A 19,316-nucleotide genomic window follows, 5' to 3' on the forward strand; every position below is an offset into this window, starting at 1 on the left:
ATTAAAGTTACTGTGTGTCTGTTTAACTTTACACTCTGTCTCGGGTGTTAAAGCGACCGATCGGCTCTGTGAGGCTCAGATTAAAGTTACTTTGTGTCAGTTTACGTTTACACTCTGTCTGGGGTGTTAAAGCGTCCGATCGGCTCTGTGAGGCTCAGATTAAAGTTACTGTGTGTCTGTTTAACTTTACACTCTGTCTCGGGTGTTAAAGCGACCGATCGGCTCTGTGAGGCTCAGATTAAAGTTACTGTGTGTTACATGTGAGGGATTATCGTGATATTTGCAGGTCCAGTGAAGCGGGGCTCAGCATTGACGCTGCAGTTGACACGTGTCCTTCCATGCTGCTAATTCCTGCCACATGCTGCTGTTGTTCTCTGCAGACATCATACTGAACTTTCGAACCACTTTTGTGAGCACGTCTGGCCAGGTTGTGTACGATGCCCGCTCCATCTGCGTTCACTACGTCACCACCTGGCTCTTTGTCGATCTCATTGCTGCTCTGCCCTTTGACCTGCTTTATGCTTTCAACGTCAGTGTGGTGAGTACCCCTCTGTGTCTCTGTCTGTCTGTGTGGACACAGTTTGTCTTTGTGCATAAACATGAGCTGCTGTTATTCCAAGCAAAGAGAAACACTGAGAAACCGCTCCAGCATTCACATCCAGTAACATCGTCGGCTCCATCAGCGCTTCATCCAAAGTCGTCATCAACAGACAAATGAATGATGATGACTAGTGGAGACAAAACAGACCAATTATCTTCACTTCAGTCAGCTGTCAAGTGTTACTGACTGGAAAACAACCACATTTACAGTGCAGCAAGTAATTTCAAGGTCTGGGTTTTTTGGGGGGGTTTTGTACAACCCCCCCAAAGACTTTATGGGAAAAAAATATAGTGATTTTTACATTTGGTTTGACTTGTTATTAATTGATTAGCGTTTAGTGTATTTTCAGTAAATGGACTGTATTTATACAACACATTTCTATCTGCATCAGACACTAAAGAGCTTTACAATTATGTTTCACATTCACCCATTCACACAGACACACTCACAAGGTGCTGCCATGCAAAGCGCTCATGACACACCAGGAGTAACAAGGGGATTAAGGACCTTACCCAAGGGTCTTTAGCGATTTTTCAGTCTGATTGGGTTCCAAACCAAGAATCCTGTGGTCTAGAAGTCCAGTGATTAACCACTAGACCATCACCTCCCACTGAGGATGACGACGTGACTGAGGGGAGTGCCTTCAATCATGGCAGCAAACATGGAGCCTTGGAGATAAAAAACAGGAAAAAAAATTGGCTTTCACTTTGAGGTGGCACACAATTTCTACTCAAAAATACTCAATCGGGAAGACTATGATAATAATCCAGTCCTTGGCAAAGTTTGGCATCGATCGGAGCCGTGTCAGCAGAGGAGTTTGTGGAAATACGCCAGGCAGCACAAATAACAGGTCAGATGTGTCTTAAGCTGCATTTTGAACAAGTCCACTAAGTTCACAGATGGCAAACTGGAGGGCAAAGAGTGTAGGAGCCACAACTATGAAGGTTCTGTCACCTGTTATTTTAAATCCAGATTTAGGAAAAGAACAAGTCTTGATGAGAGGACCTCAAAGTATGGCTGCAAAAGCTCACCATTATATAAGCAGGTGATTCACCATGCAGAGCCTTAAAGGACATGTCTCACGTTTATGTAACGTCCCAGTTAGTAAGACAACATAAAAGTACTCATATTGTAATTGTCTCTGCACACATGTAGAGAAGCTTGAATCTTCGACTGGACTGGGTTGCTTGATGCGAGGACGTTTCACTTCAAATCGAAGAAGCTTCTTCAGCTAAATTCTTGCTCTGGTAGTCTGACTTCTGTCTTGACTCTTGTAGAGAAGAATAATCAGAAGCCAACAAAAGCTGGAGTTTTTTAAAACTAACCAGACCCCTCCTACCGAGAGGCAGACTGCTATAGGCTAGTGACTAAACAATAGCTCTAATCAGCATCTATTGTGCTCTAGTTAGCACCCTCCTAATGACAGGGCAGCTGTCCCTCCTAATGATGGGACGGAAGCCTCTCCTGATGGCTCCCTTGACTACTCTCCTGATGACGTGAATGACTCATTACCATGAACAAAAGACTGAAACTGCTTTGACCTGAGTACCCCATTGTAAACAGGGGACAAAGCGTGTCTCAGACCCCCTCCCCGGTTAAGGCTGGGTTTCAACTGTTTCACATAGAATGCTTCCTTGACACCTCTCTCAAACCGTTTCTTCTCTCTGGCTAAGATTTTAACTTCCTTGTCCTCAAACGTGTGGTTAGTGTCTTTAAGGTGGAGATGAACTGCAGACTGAGATCCATTTGCGCCCTCTCTGCAGTGCTGGTATAGCCTTTTGTGTAAAGGTTGCTTAGTCTCACCTATGTAGTGTTCATTACAGTTTTCCTGACATCTGATAGAATACACTACATTGCTCTGTTTGTAACTAGGGATCCTGTCCTTAGGGTGAACTAATTTCTGTCTCAAGTTGTTAACCAGTTTAAAGTAAACTGGGATTTTGTGCTGTCTGAAGATCCTCTGTAGTTTTTCCCCTACTCCTGCTAAATAAGGGAGAGACACTCCTCTTCTTCTTGTCTCCGTCTCCTGTCTGTCTGCACAGAGCCCTACCGGTGCCCACAACTGCAGAGGGAAGGGCTAAAGAACAACAAATTGTACGGAAAGCCCTCACAGTATGTGGGTACCCACGATGGTCCCTGGACAAAGTGCAGAAGTCCCAGAAAACAAAGAGACCAGATAGACAGGAGACGGAGACAAGAAGAAGAGGAGTGTCTCCAAGACAGTGTTTCCCCTGGCAGCAGATGTATTTTTTTTTTAGATTTTATTGATAACACTCATAATTAATCATGCACACAGCTGAACCTGGAGCAGAGGCAGGCTGACAGGCTGTGTTTATGGCTCATGGCCATGCAGGTGCACCGAAACCTTCACAAAGATGCTGCCTTTACTGTGACTGCATCAAAATGAACAGTTATCACTTAAAAACAAGTCGTCATAACACGACATCACACTTATGTCAACTTTGGAATTAATCTGTATGTCATGACTGGGTGTGGCGAGGCACAGGAAGTGGCAGGACACATGATGCAGACTCGCAGGCTGAGATGTACAGGTAATAAAAGTCTTTATCAAAGAACAGGCAGTGGTTCAGTACACAAAAAGGTAGTCAGCGGGGCAGCGGAACAGACAGACGAGAGGCAGATTCATGGAATAGTTCACAAGCTGGGCCAGGTTCACGGCGTGGCAGAGATCGAAAAAACAAGCAAGGTCAAAATCACAAGGCAAATAAGACAGAAAGTGAACGTAAGGATGAGATACAAGATCAACAACTAGCAGGGAAGTGAGGGACTGTGAGAGCTTAAACACACGGGGAGTAATCAGGGCGTGATGTAAAACAGGTTTGGGGAAGGTTCTGGAAGGGGTGTGGCCAGACAAGACAGGTGGGCGTGACAGACAAAACAACTAAGTGCCAGTGACGCACCCACAACCAAGAGAGATAAAAAGAAGTGAAAACCACAAACTGATGAGCTCACGTGTCAGGACCCAGAAAATAAAAGGCAGAGACTTAACTAAGAACAAAACTCACGATGTGGATAAAGTATGAAGGCAAATACAACTAATGACTATAGTACAAGGCAGAGTGCAAGTAAAGAAGAAAATAAAAAGCAAAGTCTAAACTAGAACAGAACTGATACAGATTAAAGTATGAAAGTGAATGCCATAACCGATTACCAGCAGACCAGAAAAATAAAAGACACAAAACTAAACCAGTGACAAAAGAATACAACGAAGGACAACACAGAATAATTGATAACCAGAGAAAGCAATAAATAACCAAAGGTACATAACCAGATGAAAACACTGAAGATAAATACCAACCAAAACCAGTGACGAAAGCATAGTGTAATAAATGTGATAAACAAAAACTAAACTGAGACTGAAGTATCTAAAGGGACCACGAGTACAAGTAAAAGAATACAAACGCAATACAGCAAGCAATAAAGAGAAACAAACTACAGGCAGGACAGGAACTAAGACTAAACTAAATACATGGCAACCAGGTGATACAAAGAAAATAAATGAAACAAAGCCAATCATAAACAGAGCAAAATCAAGATGATAAAACACAGAAGGTAAAGATAAACAGAACCCACAAGCAGAATAATCAAAAACAGAAGCAAGGTAAGAAGATAAAACCATGACCAGGACCCTGAATGGGCCGAATCCTGACACTGTGCCTCCGTTCTTAACATTAGCAGCTAAAGTCCACTGAAGCGCACGCTGGGACGCTTCTAGTTGTGACATCACTTGTCGGAAACACCCAAGTACTCACGAGTGCTTGTTCTGAATGCCGTATACTTTGAAACCAGTCACGGAAGTGCACAAAGTAATCCCGGTGGATCACCGGATGGTCACTAACAGCCTAAATCTAAAGTGTTAAGATTTTGGTGCGACATGTCCTTTAAAAGTCAGAACCAAATCCTTAAACTGAATTCTGGACTGGATGGGGGGGGAGCAGTGAAGTGAACTCAGCAGAGGTGTAACATGGGAGTGCTTGGAGCATTTGATCAGAAACCTCACAGCAGCATTTTGTATGACCTGCCGATGATCCAAAGAGGTTTTACTGAGCCAAGCAAAGAGCGAGTTACAGTAATCCATCCGAGATGAAATGAAAGCTTGGATAACCATCTCCATCCCAACTTTACAAACAGGACTGACTTTACTAATATTTCTCAGTCAATAAAAAAATGAATGAACCAGACCTTTGAGATGTGAATCCAAGGAGAGCTCATTTCCAAGTCACTGAATAAGTCTTGGAATTCTTTTACAGCAAGCATTAAGAAACACACACAGCATGTTACCATGTGGTAAATCTATGTCATGTAGGTAGTTCTCAAAAATTGACTGACCATGCTGGAAGGTAGTGCTTAACAGATGTTTTGCAAAGCGCTCCCTTATCCATTTTATATCAGCTATTGATGAATGATGATTCTTGACACTGTGTCATTTGAGGGATTGGCGATTACTGGTGTGATAAGACTTGCGCTCGTTTCCTTTGTTCACTGAAATTCCTCCGGATTCCTTCAATTCAATTTATGTTCAACTTACGAGGGCTGTCAATAAAGTATAGGTCCTTTTTATTTTTTTCAAAAACTATATGGATTTCATTCATATGTTTTTACGTCAGATATGCTTGAACCCTCGTGTGCATGCGTGAGTTTTTCCACGCCTGTCGGTGACGTCATCCGCCTGTGAGCACTCCTTGTGGGAGGAGTCGTCCAGCCCCTCGTCGGAATTCCTTTGTCTGAGAAGTTGCTGAGAGACTGGCGCTTTGTTTGATCAAAATTTTTTCTAAACCTGTGAGACACATCGAAGTGGACACGGTTCGAAAAATTAAGCTGGTTTTCAGTGAAAATTTTAACGGCTGATGAGAGATTTTGAGGTGATACTGTCGCTTTAAGGACTTCCCACGGTGCGAGACGTCGCGCAGCGCTCTCAGGCGCCGTCATCAGCCTGTTTCAAGCTGAAAACCTCCACATTTCAGGCTCTATTGATCCAGGACGTCGTGAGAGAACAGAGAAGTTTCAGAAGAAGTTGGTTTCAGCATTTTATCCGGATATTCCACTGTTTTTAATGAAAGACGTGCGGACGGGTCCGCGCGTCGGGACGTAGCCGGCGTGGTGCAGCGGCACAGGAAAAACACCTCCGTGTTGATAACCATTTGTAAAATCCAGGCGGCTTTTGATGGCTTTCAGTGGAGTGAGTATATGAGAAATTGTTTAACAGCTGGGCATGTTCCAACTTGTCCTTAAGGCTTCCAACGGAGGTGTTTTTCCTGTGGCGGAGCGTCGCGGCGGCTGCGAGCCGACGCTGCAATCCGCCCGCACGTCTATTAAGATTTTAAATGAAGTCTTAAATAAGATAAAAGGTGTTAAAGAATATCCTGCCCTTTTTTACACAAGTACTGGTACAGTTGTTAAGGAAAATAAAGCTATAGCAGATCATTTTAATGATTACTTTGTAAATGTGGTTAAAAATGTAGCTGATTCGATTGTCTACTGGACTGCGTTCTTTGGATTACTGTAAAACAATTAATAAAATTCAGGATTCAATGTTCATTAAAGAAACTGATGAATATGAAATAATTGATATTGTTCGTAATTTCAAGGGGAAAAGATCAATTGATAGTGATAGTCTTGATATGTCTTTGATTATAAATATTATTGATTGTATTGTTAGACCCTTTACGTATATTTGTAACCTGTCACTAATGACTGGGAAATTTCCTTTCAGAATGAAATTGGCTAAAGTGATACCGCTGTTTAAATCTGGAGACAAACATGTCTTCTCAAATTATAGACCAGTCTCACTCCTGCCACAATTTTCCAAAATTTTGGAAAAGGTATTTTTAAAGAGGTTATATGATTTCATAACTAAACATCACACACTTAGTGAACAGCAATATGGTTTTAGAAAAAAATCGCACTACTTCACTGGCTGTAATTGATTTTGTTGAACAGATTACAAATGCAGTTGAAAATAAGCAATATACTGTTTTTTTTTTTTGTTTGTTTTTTTTGATTTACAGAAAGCATTTGATACTGTAGACCACACTGTGCTATTGAACAAACTGCAGAGGTATGGTATCAAGGGATTGGCATATGATTGGATAGTTAGCTATTTTTACAATAGATATCAGTGTGTACATATTGGTGAGGCAAAATCTGAACCCATGAAAATTACTTGTGGGGTGCCCCAGGGTTCAGTTCTGGGGCCGTTGTTGTTTCTTCTGTATATTAATGACATATGTTTGGTTTCCAAGTCCGTCAGTTGTATTTTGTTTGCTGATGATACGACTGTGTTTTGTAGTGGGGATCACTTGGGACAGACCTTGGACATGATGGAGAAGGAACTACAGAAGTTTAAACAATGGTTTGATTCAAACAAATTATGGCTCCACTTTGGTAAGACAAAGTGTATTATATTTGGAAACAAGTCCAGGATTTCCTGCAGAAATTTATTATTAAATGATATTGAAATTGAAACTGTAACTGATACAAAATTTCTTGGTGTTGTTATTGATGATAAACTGAGCTGGAAAATGCATATTAATTTTGTTAAATCCAAAAATGTCAAAAGCCATTGCAATTCTGCATAAAGCACAAGATTTAATTTCCCAACACTCATTAACTATTTTATATCACTCATTGCTCGTTCCATACATGACCTACTGTATTGAGGTATGGGGAAATACATATAAAACTAATACTAATCCAATATTTTTGTTGCAAAAGAAAGCTGTAAGAATTATTTGTAACAAATCACATTGTGAGCCAACAAATCCATTGTTTGCCTGTTTGCATATTTTAAATTCTGGGACTTGGTTGATTACTTTACAATACAAATTATGTATAAAGTTAAAAATAAATCTGTTTAAACTGAGGGACTCCAGTTATATTTTGAGAGGAATTTTATTGTTTGAAAAATCAAGGATCCGAACTACTACAAAAAGTCATTCTGTCAAAGGTGTTAACATCTGGAACAACTGTCCCGACAACAGTAAAGTACTTAGTACGTTAGTAGGCTTTAAAAGACATTACAAGAATAACAAAATTGCATGCTATAGTTGAAAACTTTTGGGTTTGTGTGTTGTGTGCCAGTATTGTCTGGTTATATTTTGTAAATTTGAGTTCATTGACTAAGTTTGCACGTTTTTTCTTTTTGGTATTGTCATCGTGTGTGCGTATGTATGTATGTACATGTAGGTATGTATACGTGTATATATATCTGCGTATGTGTATGTATATATGTGTATATATATATATATATATATATATATATATATATATATATATATATATATATATATATGTGTGTGTGTGATTGTGTAGATATGTATTTATGAATTTTTTTGTGTGTATATGTTTGTTATTTTTTAGTATAAGTGGTGGGTATTTATAAGCTCTGCTTCTGCCCTCACCCTTTCGGCCACGCAGGACTTTTGTAAAGTTGCTTTGTTATGAGTTTTTTTGTTTTTGTTGTTGAATTGTGTGCCGAATAAACTCATTCATTCATTCATTACTGCCAGGGTCTTCAAATTCCTATGGAACATTCTTGGGACACAGGCCTTGGATAAGTTCAAAGCTGGATAATCTTGACCTCTTCTAACTGGTCAAAAGGTCACATTCTTTCAACACACTCTTTCACTGATTACATGCTCATACAGCTGAGGGTAATTTATCATTGCGTTATATTTTTATTTATATAGCATCAAATCACAACCAAGCTGCCTCGAGGTGCTTCACACGAGTAAGGTCTGATCGTTCAAACCCCTAGAGCAAGAACACAGGAGACAGAGTTCAGGAAAAACTCCCTCTGGTGATAATGAGGAAGAAATATCAAGCAGACCAGACTCAGCAAGGTGACCCACTGCTTCAGCCATTCCAACAGTTACAAGGCTGTTACAAAATTTCACCAAACTTCATTTGTTTAATGACATTCTGTATTGTGGAGGGAGAAATATATGTCTTTCTTTGAGGAACATTGTTTTTATAGATTTCTCTATTTTTTTGTTTCACACAGCTGTTGACAAACTGTTGATCTTCTGCTCATATTTGCTCCTTAGACTCCAAATCATGATAGCAATCACCTGTGTGAAATAACATTATTTGATGTTTTTTAACCTCACTACCTGCCCTAAACTGCTCCATCCCATCTTCTTTTGGAATGTGTTTCAGGCCTGAAATGCAGGAATTGATGTATATTTACAAATGAAATGAAGTTGGCCACATAAAACATGAAATTTGTTGGGTTCATACTGGCTGCAATGAAATAAAAGTCAAAGTAAATGGAAGAATCATTTCTTCTTCTTCTTCTTTGGATTTTCTGTTTTGTCCCAACTGTTTCTAATTTGGGGTTGGAGGAATGTTTCTTTGATGCACATCCTGAACATAAGGATTCTGTGTTCGTCCGTGTTTTCTAGGTCAGATAGTCAGTAATGTTTGTGGAGTTCTTTGCCTGAAGGTGGTGCTGATATGCTGTACGTTCTCCATGTGTAGTACTTTGGGGTCCACCTACTGAAGACAGTTCGGTTGCTTCGGTTACTGCGGCTGCTGCAGAAGCTGGAGCGCTACTCCCAGTACAGCGCTGTGGTCCTGACTCTGCTCATGTCCATGTTCGCCCTACTGGCGCACTGGATGGCCTGTGTGTGGTACTTCATCGGCCGCAGGGAGATCGAAAGTCCTGGCTCCTGGGATATTGGTCAGTACACACATTTCCTCACACAGTACGTAAGCTAATCAATAAAATGTTCTGTCAATGTTTATGGGGCAACCTTTTGTAAAATTAGAAGCACACTGAGTGCAGGAGCCTCAGCCAAAATTGACAAAAACTGGGAATTTACTTTGGGGTGGCCACAGAGAGTACAAGGACTATCTTCTCCGCAGTGAAGTCCCCTGAGTCCAGGTTAACAGTGGCCTCTCTTATGATCAGTGTTACACTGGTTGGAAATTTTTCAACACCAAGATCAAATTCATGTGCAGCTGCCCTCTGGTAATAGCACACCGAATGACCCACCATCAGCAAACCATTGGGCCCCCCTGATGATTTCCATGATTTTCCTTTATAAATCATTGGTTGTTTCGATCAGCAATTTCAGTTAAATATATCATATAGCAGACAAACAGTAATATTTGAGAAGTGAAATGAAGTTTATACGATTTACAGAAAGTGTGCAATAATTCTTTAAAAAAATTAGGCAAGTGCATAAATTTTTGCACCCCAACAGAAAAAATACATCAATATTTAGTAGATCCTCCTTTTGCAGAAATAACAGCCTCTAATAACAGCTTCCTATAGCTTCCAATGAGAGTCTGGATTCTGGTTGAAGGTATTTTGGACCATTTGCCAAACACCTCAGGTTTGTTGGTTTCCGAGCACAGACAGCCCGCTTAAAATCACACCACAGATTTTCAATAATATTCAGGTCTGGGGACTGAGATGGCCAAGTACAATGTACTTGTAAAGCTGCAAAGAAAACCTGCACCCTCTTGGCCCTTTCTGGAGCAAGTTGCCCACCCCTGTCCTAGATGGTGTCTTCATCAATGGCAGAATGTGGTCACTCTGTAATGGGTTACTTTTTCCATCGGTGTCTGACCGCACATGAACTGACTTCACCCGTGGTTGATGATGTCATATGATGGGGCATCCTCCCCATAAGTCTTCATCATCTCAGTGAACATCTCCTTTGGTGGGCGGCTTCTCAAGTACATGAACCCAAAAACCACTCTGTATTCAACTGCCTCCATTATCACACCTTACTCCATCTTAGCACCTGCATCTGATAAACAAATATGAGTTCAGAGCTGCAAATTACCACATGACCTATAGAGATATATATTGTTATACATGTGCAATTTCAGCCTCTTACAAAGGGCTGGTCATGGGAGGGTCTAGGAGCAGCAGAGGCCTGTCTGCAGCTAAGGGTGATCACACAGTCGGTGGAGGATAAGGTGTTGCAGGAATGAGATGCTTAACTGCTTCACCTCAGGGAGCTTTGGTGGATGATGACTATTCCATTTCCTATTGTCAAGGGGAGACTGTCAGACCACCGCTTTTACATAGGCAAGGAACCTATTCCAGCGGTTTCCGAGAAGCCGGTGAAGAGCCTATAGATCGGTTGTATGATGCGTCCCTCAAAGAAAAAGCGCAAGTACAGCAGCTCAGGAAGGAGGTAGACAGTGGCCTGGAGAACATCGATAGAAGCGTGCTTCCTGGCAAGCTGAAGCTCTGAGTGCATGTAGTACGGGCTACTCCAACTTCTTCTGTGACTGCTAACCTTGTATGAAGTTCCACTCTCAAAGGTGGAAAAGCTGGAGAAACTGGTTAGCTCATACATAAGGAAGTGGCTTGGCCTTCCCAGGTGCTTTAGCACTATTGGACTATGCAGCAAAGGGATGTTACACTTGCCCATTTCCAGCCTGGCAGAGGAGTACAAGTGTTCCAAAGTCAGACTGGAGATGATGCTACTGGATTCAAGTGATCCATTTGTAGCACAAACTGCCCCTATTCTGGCCACCGGGAGGAAGTGGACTCCATTGGCTGTAATTGAACAGGCAAAGGCAGCACTCGGACACAGGGACCTCATGGGCAGAGTGCAGGAGGGGAGGAGTGGTGTTGACCTTGTGGCCAGTGCACCAACATGGAACAAGGCCACTCCATTTGAAAGACACAAGCTGGTGGTACAGTAGGTATGTCAGAAAGAGGAAGCAGGAAGGCGTGCACAAGATGTGGCACAGGCAAACCAAGGGCAACAGATGACATGGGATGGAGTGGAGAAAAGGAAGATGTCCTGGCAAGAGCTGTGGGAAATGGAGGCATTTAATGTGAATTTACCATCAGGGCTGCCTATGATGTCCTCCCTTCTCCTGCAAACCTAAACTAGTAGTATGGTAAAGACCCCACATGCTCTCTATGTCCAAGTGCAATAACATTGAAGCACATCGTGGTGGGATGCAAGACCGGCCTCACCCAAAGCCACTACACCTGGTAGCACAACCAGGTGCTAAAGTGTATTGCAGCAGTGTGGAAAGTCAACGGACAAGAGTGAACACCCTTCCTCCCCTACCATCCCATTTACAATTGACACCATTTGTCCGGGAGGGCAAGGGGCAAACTAGCATTGCCACCATTCGTCTAGATACTAGGCAGCTGGGCAGAGCAAGGGACTGGAAGCTGCAGGCAGACTTGGGCAACAAACTCTGTTTTCCAGCTGAGATTGTAGTTACCGACTTGCGACCAGACCTTGTTCTGTAGTCAGCCACGCTCAAGCTTGTTTATATCACTGAGCTCACGGTGCACTGGAAGAGTGCAGTGGAGGATGCCTATGAACAAAAGAAGCTGAGGTATGCTGAACTTGCAGCCGACATGCAACAACATGGCTGGAAAGTGAAGATACTCCCAGTGGAAGTAGGCTGCAGAGGGTTTGTACCCACCTCAGTATCCAGGTTACTCAGGGAGATGGGAGTGCGAGGGAAGGCCGACCACCAGGCAGTCAAAGACCTCTCCAGGGCTGCTGAGAAGGGAAGCCAGCGGCTGTCGCTGAAGAGAAAGGACTCTGTCTGGGCCTTCAAGTGAGCTGATGGCATCTCGGGAAGGAACCTGGAACGCTGGGATTCACTGCTGAACCCTCTGGAGGTGTTGTGGGCCTATCAATGAAATATCTAAGAAGGAGGGTGCCCACTTGACAACCCAAAGGATGCAATCACCCAATTGACTACCCCACAGAGTCTCATCGGTGCCTCAAGTATTTTTTGAGGGATAGTAACATGTAGTCTGACGCAATAGATCCCTTACAAGATCTGTTCTCTCATGATCCATTTCAATTCAGTTCAGTTCAGCTTATTTACATAGCACCAAATCACAACAAAGCTGCCACAAAGCGCTTCACATGGGTAATATCTAACCTTACCAACCTTACCAAATTTCTTTGCCAGAAAATCTCTAAATTTTGTTACCTAAAGAGTCTGTGAACTAAACAGTAATAGAACAATTTCAACAGTGCAGGGCTCCTAAAGGCAATGATAGATGGCACTCATGTGTAATTTATGTTATGCCCAAAACACATTCATGATTTATTAACTCAATACAACACCTTTGCTCCCTGGAGTTTTATTTGGGCTGGAATTTTGTTCCATATCACTGGAAAGTGGGGATGGGGACAATATTACATATATTGAATCTGAATCAAGACCATGACCTAAAAAACACAAGTCTGAACTTACATAACTTACATTCTGCATTATTGTTCTTTTTAAATTAAAAATTTAAATTTTTGTGATTGACAAAATTAGGTTTAACAACAGCGGATTATTTCCTCATTCTTGGCACTCAGTGAGACCAAGAGATTCAAGAGCACGTGTCACTATGTGATGTCCTATCAAATATAGCACCAGTCAACATGATGTGAATTAATTTTTTAATTTAGTTATTAAAATTTTGAATTAATGTATATATAGTTAGTTCTAGTTTGAGTCAAAATTGAGTAGAATTGCTTTCAATTCCAAGATGAGATTGAGTAAGTGAAGTGGTCTCGGGGCCAAGATTGGACTTGCATATATAAAACACTGCTGGAAAGTGAGTTGGACAAGCCCAAAATGCACTCGCTCTATCCATGTTAGGCCATGGATCTTCCAGCAGGTCAGTGATCACAGTCATTGATGGCCTGCAGAAAACAAAATGAAAGTGTTGGCATGTTCTAGACCTTTAAAATGACTTGTAATTTAGCTCCGTAAAAATAAGTTGCACTTCTGATTGACTTAATGAGACACATCCAGTCACATCAATTTTCTATTTTAAGATCTCTGAAGCTGCAATTGTCATCTTGTCAAGGCCAAATTAATTGTTCCCTTCATGTATTATTGTCTGCCGTCCATCTGAATTTCTTCTCCTTCTTGCCAGACATGCTGAGAGGCGTGGAAAACAGTTTACTTATCTGCAGCTGTATTATACATAGTTTATAGCAGGGTTCCAGCTATGTTGGGGGTGCTGGGTGCTGGGCGGTAACAGGTAGTCCCTGTTAGTAAATGATATAATAACTGATCAACATATTGATTTATTCTGCCTAACAGAAACCTGGTTACAGCAGGATGAATATGTTAGTTTAAATGAGTCAACACCCCCGAGTCACACTAACTGTCAGAATGCTCGTAGCACGGGCCGAGGCAGAGGATTAGCAGCAATCTTCCACTCCAGCTTATTAATTAATCAAAAACCCAGACAGAGCTTTAATTCATTTGAAAGCTTGACTCTTAGTCTTGTCCATCCAAATTGGAAGTCCCAAAAGCCAGTTTTATTTGTTGTTATCTATCATCCTCCTGGTCGTTACTGTGAGTTTCTCTGTGAATTTTCAGACCTTTTGTCTGACTTAGTGCTTAGTTCAGATAAGATAATTATAGTGGGTGATTTTAACATCCACATAGATGCTGAGAATGACAGCCTCAGCACTGCATTTAATCTATTATTAGACTCAGTTGGCTTTGCTCAGAATGTAAATGAGTCTACCCACCACTTTAATCATACTTTAGATCTTGTTTTGACTTATGGTATGGAAATTGAAGACTTAACAGTATTCCCTGAAAACCCCCTTCTGTCTGATCATTTCTTAATAACATTTACATTTACTTTAATGGACTACCCAGCAGTAGGGAATAAGTTTCATTACAGAAGAAGTCTTTCGGAAAGCGCTGTAACTAGGTTTAAGGATATGATTCCTTCTTTGTTATGTTCTTCAATGCCATATACCAACACAGGGCAGAGTAGCTACCTAAACTCTGTGAGTGAGATAGATTATCTCGTCAATAGTTTTACATCCTCATTGAGCACAACCTTGGATGCTGTAGCTCCTCTGAAAAAGAGACCCTTAAATCAGAAGTGCCTGACTCTGTGGTATAATTCACAAACTCGTAGCTTAAAGCAGATAACCCGTAAGTTGGAGAGGAAATGGCGTCTCACTAATTTAGAAGATCTTCACTTAGCCTGGAAAAAGAGTCTGTTGCTCTATCAAAAAGCCCTCTGTAAAGCTAGGACATCTTACTACTCATCACTAATTGAAGAAAATAAGAACAACCCCAGATTTCTTTTCAGCACTGTAGCCAGTCTGACAAAGAGTCAGAGCTCTATTGAGCCGAGTATTCCTTTAACTTTAACTAGTAATGACTTCATGACTTTCTATGTTAATAACATTTTAACTATTAGAGAAAAAATTACTCATAACCATCCCAAAGACATATCGTTATCTTTGGCTGCTTTCAGTGATGCCAGTATTTGGTTAGACTCTTTCTCTCCGATTGTTCTGTCTGAGTTATTTTCATTAGTCACTTCCTCCAAACCATCAACATGTCTATTAGACCCCATTCCTACCAGGCTGCTCAAGGAAGCCCTACCGTTAATTAATGCTTCGATCTTAAATATGATCAATCTATCTTTATTAGTTGGCTATGTACCACAGGCTTTTAAGGTGGCAGTAATTAAACCATTACTTAAAAAGCCATCACTTGACCCAGCTATCTTACCTAATTATAGGGCAATCTCCAACCTTCGTTTTCTCTCAAAAATTCTTGAAAGGGTAGTTGTAAAACAGCTAACTGATCATCTGCAGAGGAATGGTCTATTTGAAGAGTTTCAGTCAGGTTTCAGAATTCATCATAGTACAGAAAAAGCATTAGTGAAGGTTACAAATGATCTTCTTATGGCCTCAGACAGTGGACTCATCTCTGTGCTTGTCCTGTTAGACCTCAATGCTGCTTTTGATACTGTTGACCATAAAATTTTATTACAGAGATTAGAGCATGCCATAGGTATTAAAGGCACTGTGCTGCGGTGGTTTGAATCATATTTATCTAATAGATTACAATTTGTTCATGTAAATGGGGAATCTTCTTCACAGACTAAGGTTAATTATGGAGTTCCACAAGGTTCTGTGCTAGGACCAATTTTATTCACTTTATACATGCTTCCCTTAGGCAGTATTATTAGATAGCATTGCTTAAAGTTTCATTGTTACGCAGATGATACCCAGCTTTATCTATCCATGAAGCCAGAGGACACACACCAATTAGTTAAATTGCAGGAATGTCTTACAGACATAAAGACATGGATGACCTCTAATTTCCTGCTTTTAAATTCAGATAAAACTGAAGTTATTGTACTTGGCCCCACAAATCTTAGAAACATGGTGTCTAACCAGATCCTTACTCTGGATGGCATTACCCTGACCTCCAGTAATACTGTGAGAAATCTTGGAGTCATTTTTGATCAGGATATGTCCTTCAATGCGCATATTAAGCAAATATATAGGACTGCTTTTTTACATTTGCGCAATATCTCTAAAATTAGAAAGATCTTGTCTCAGAGTGATGCTGAAAAACTAATTCATGCATTTATTTCCTCTAGGCTGGACTATTGTAATTCATTATTATCAGGTTGTCCTAAAAGTTCCCTGAAAAGCCTTCAGTTAATTCAACATGCTGCAGCTAGAGTACTAATGGGGCCTAGAAGGAGAGAGCATATTTCACCCATATTGGCCTCTCTTCATTGGCTTCCTGTTAATTCTAGAATAGAATTTAAAATTCTTCTTCTTACTTATAAGGTTTTGAATAATCAGGTCCCATCTTATCTTAGGGACCTCTTAGTACCATATCTTGTTTATATCACTGAGCTCACGGTGCACTGGAAGAGTGCAGTGGAGGATGCCTATGAACAAAAGAAGCTGAGGTATGCTGAACTTGCAGCCGACATGCAACAACATGGCTGGAAAGTGAAGATACTCCCAGTGGAAGTAGGCTGCAGAGGGTTTGTACCCACCTCAGTATCCAGGTTACTCAGGGAGATGGGAGTGCGAGGGAAGGCCGACCACCAGGCAGTCAAAGACCTCTCCAGGGCTGCTGAGAAGGGAAGCCAGCGGCTGTCGCTGAAGAGAAAGGACTCTGTCTGGGCCTTCAAGTGAGCTGATGGCATCTCGGGAAGGAACCTGGAACGCTGGGATTCACTGCTGAACCCTCTGGAGGTGTTGTGGGCCTATCAATGAAATATCTAAGAAGGAGGGTGCCCACTTGACAACCCAAAGGATGCAATCACCCAATTGACTACCCCACAGAGTCTCATCGGTGCCTCAAGTATTTTTTGAGGGATAGTAACATGTAGTCTGACGCAATAGATCCCTTACAAGATCTGTTCTCTCATGATCCATTTCAATTCAGTTCAGTTCAGCTTATTTACATAGCACCAAATCACAACAAAGCTGCCACAAAGCGCTTCACATGGGTAATATCTAACCTTACCAACCTTACCAAATTTCTTTGCCAGAAAATCTCTAAATTTTGTTACCTAAAGAGTCTGTGAACTAAACAGTAATAGAACAATTTCAACAGTGCAGGGCTCCTAAAGGCAATGATAGATGGCACTCATGTGTAATTTATGTTATGCCCAAAACACATTCATGATTTATTAACTCAATACAACACCTTTGCTCCCTGGAGTTTTATTTGGGCTGGAATTTTGTTCCATATCACTGGAAAGTGGGGATGGGGACAATATTACATATATTGAATCTGAATCAAGACCATGACCTAAAAAACACAAGTCTGAACTTACATAACTTACATTCTGCATTATTGTTCTTTTTAAATTAAAAATTACAATTTTTGTGATTGACAAAATTAGGTTTAACAACAGCGGATTATTTCCTCATTCTTGGCACTCAGTGAGACCAAGAGATTCAAGAGCACGTGTCACTATGTGATGTCCTATCAAATATAGCACCAGTCAACATGATGTGAATTAATTTTTTAATTTAGTTATTAAAATTTTGAATTAATGTATATATAGTTAGTTCTAGTTTGAGTCAAAATTGAGTAGAATTGCTTTCAATTCCAAGATGAGATTGAGTAAGTGAAGTGGTCTCGGGGCCAAGATTGGACTTGCATATATAAAACACTGCTGGAAAGTGAGTTGGACAAGCCCAAAATGCACTCGCTCTATCCATGTTAGGCCATGGATCTTCCAGCAGGTCAGTGATCACAGTCATTGATGGCCTGCAGAAAACAAAATGAAAGTGTTGGCATGTTCTAGACCTTTAAAATGACTTGTAATTTAGCTCCGTAAAAATAAGTTGCACTTCTGATTGACTTAATGAGACACATCCAGTCACATCAATTTTCTATTTTAAGATCTCTGAAGCTGCCATTGTCATCTTGTCAAGGCCAAATTAATTGTTCCCTTCATGTATTATTGTCTGCCATCCATCTGAATTTCTTCTCCTTCTTGCCAGACATGCTGAGAGGCGTGGAAAACAGTTTACTTATCTGCAGCTGTATTATACATAGTTTATAGCAGGGTTCCAGCTATGTTGGGGGTGCTGGGTGCTGGGCGGTAACAGGTAGTCCCTGTTAGTAAATGATATAATAACTGATCAACATATTGATTTATTCTGCCTTACAGAAACCTGGTTACAGCAGGATGAATATGTTAGTTTAAATGAGTCAACACCCCCGAGTCACACTAACTGTCAGAATGCTCGTAGCACGGGCCGAGGCAGAGGATTAGCAGCAATCTTCCACTCCAGCTTATTAATTAATCAAAAACCCAGACAGAGCTTTAATTCATTTGAAAGCTTGACTCTTAGTCTTGTCCATCCAAATTGGAAGTCCCAAAAAACAGTTTTATTTGTTGTTATCTATCATCCTCCTGGTCGTTACTGTGAGTTTCTCTGTGAATTTTCAGACCTTTTGTCTGACTTAGTGCTTAGTTCAGATAAGATAATTATAGTGGGTGATTTTAACATCCACATAGATGCTGAGAATGACAGCCTCAGCACTGCATTTAATCTATTATTAGACTCAGTTGGCTTTGCTCAGAATGTAAATGAGTCTACCCACCACTTTAATCATACTTTAGATCTTGTTTTGACTTATGGTATGGAAATTGAAGACTTAACAGTATTCCCTGAAAACCCCCTTCTGTCTGATCATTTCTTAATAACATTTACATTTACTTTAATGGACTACCCAGCAGTAGGGAATAAGTTTCATTACAGAAGAAGTCTTTCGGAAAGCGCTGTAACTAGGTTTAAGGATATGATTCCTTCTTTGTTATGTTCTTCAATGCCATATACCAACACAGGGCAGAGTAGCTACCTAAACTCTGTGAGTGAGATAGATTATCTCGTCAATAGTTTTACATCCTCATTGAGCACAACCTTGGATGCTGTAGCTCCTCTGAAAAAGAGACCCTTAAATCAGAAGTGCCTGACTCTGTGGTATAATTCACAAACTCGTAGCTTAAAGCAGATAACCCGTAAGTTGGAGAGGAAATGGCGTCTCACTAATTTAGAAGATCTTCACTTAGCCTGGAAAAAGAGTCTGTTGCTCTATCAAAAAGCCCTCTGTAAAGCTAGGACATCTTACTACTCATCACTAATTGAAGAAAATAAGAACAACCCCAGATTTCTTTTCAGCACTGTAGCCAGTCTGACAAAGAGTCAGAGTTCTATTGAGCCGAGTATTCCTTTAACTTTAACTAGTAATGACTTCATGACTTTCTATGTTAATAAAATTTTAACTATTAGAGAAAAAATTACTCATAACCATCCCAAAGACATATCGTTATCTTTGGCTGCTTTCAGTGATGCCAGTATTTGGTTAGACTCTTTCTCTCCGATTGTTCTGTCTGAGTTATTTTCATTAGTCACTTCCTCCAAACCATCAACATGTCTATTAG

At 40.8% G+C, this 19,316-nt stretch overlaps 1 protein-coding gene across 1 annotated transcript in view; it reads left to right on the forward strand.

The window, feature by feature from the left end:
- The window catches only part of kcnh3 (potassium voltage-gated channel, subfamily H (eag-related), member 3), a 404,423-nt gene that overhangs the window by 289,498 nt on the left and 95,609 nt on the right, over positions 1–19,316 (forward strand). Inside the window, 2 exon segments of the mRNA XM_034186593.1 lie at positions 381–538; positions 9,101–9,302. Coding sequence (XP_034042484.1) covers positions 381–538; positions 9,101–9,302 — 360 coding nt within the window.

The sequence above is a fragment of the Thalassophryne amazonica genome, chromosome 14, assembly GCF_902500255.1.
Source record: "Thalassophryne amazonica chromosome 14, fThaAma1.1, whole genome shotgun sequence".
Taxonomy (NCBI): Eukaryota; Metazoa; Chordata; class Actinopteri; order Batrachoidiformes; family Batrachoididae; genus Thalassophryne; species Thalassophryne amazonica.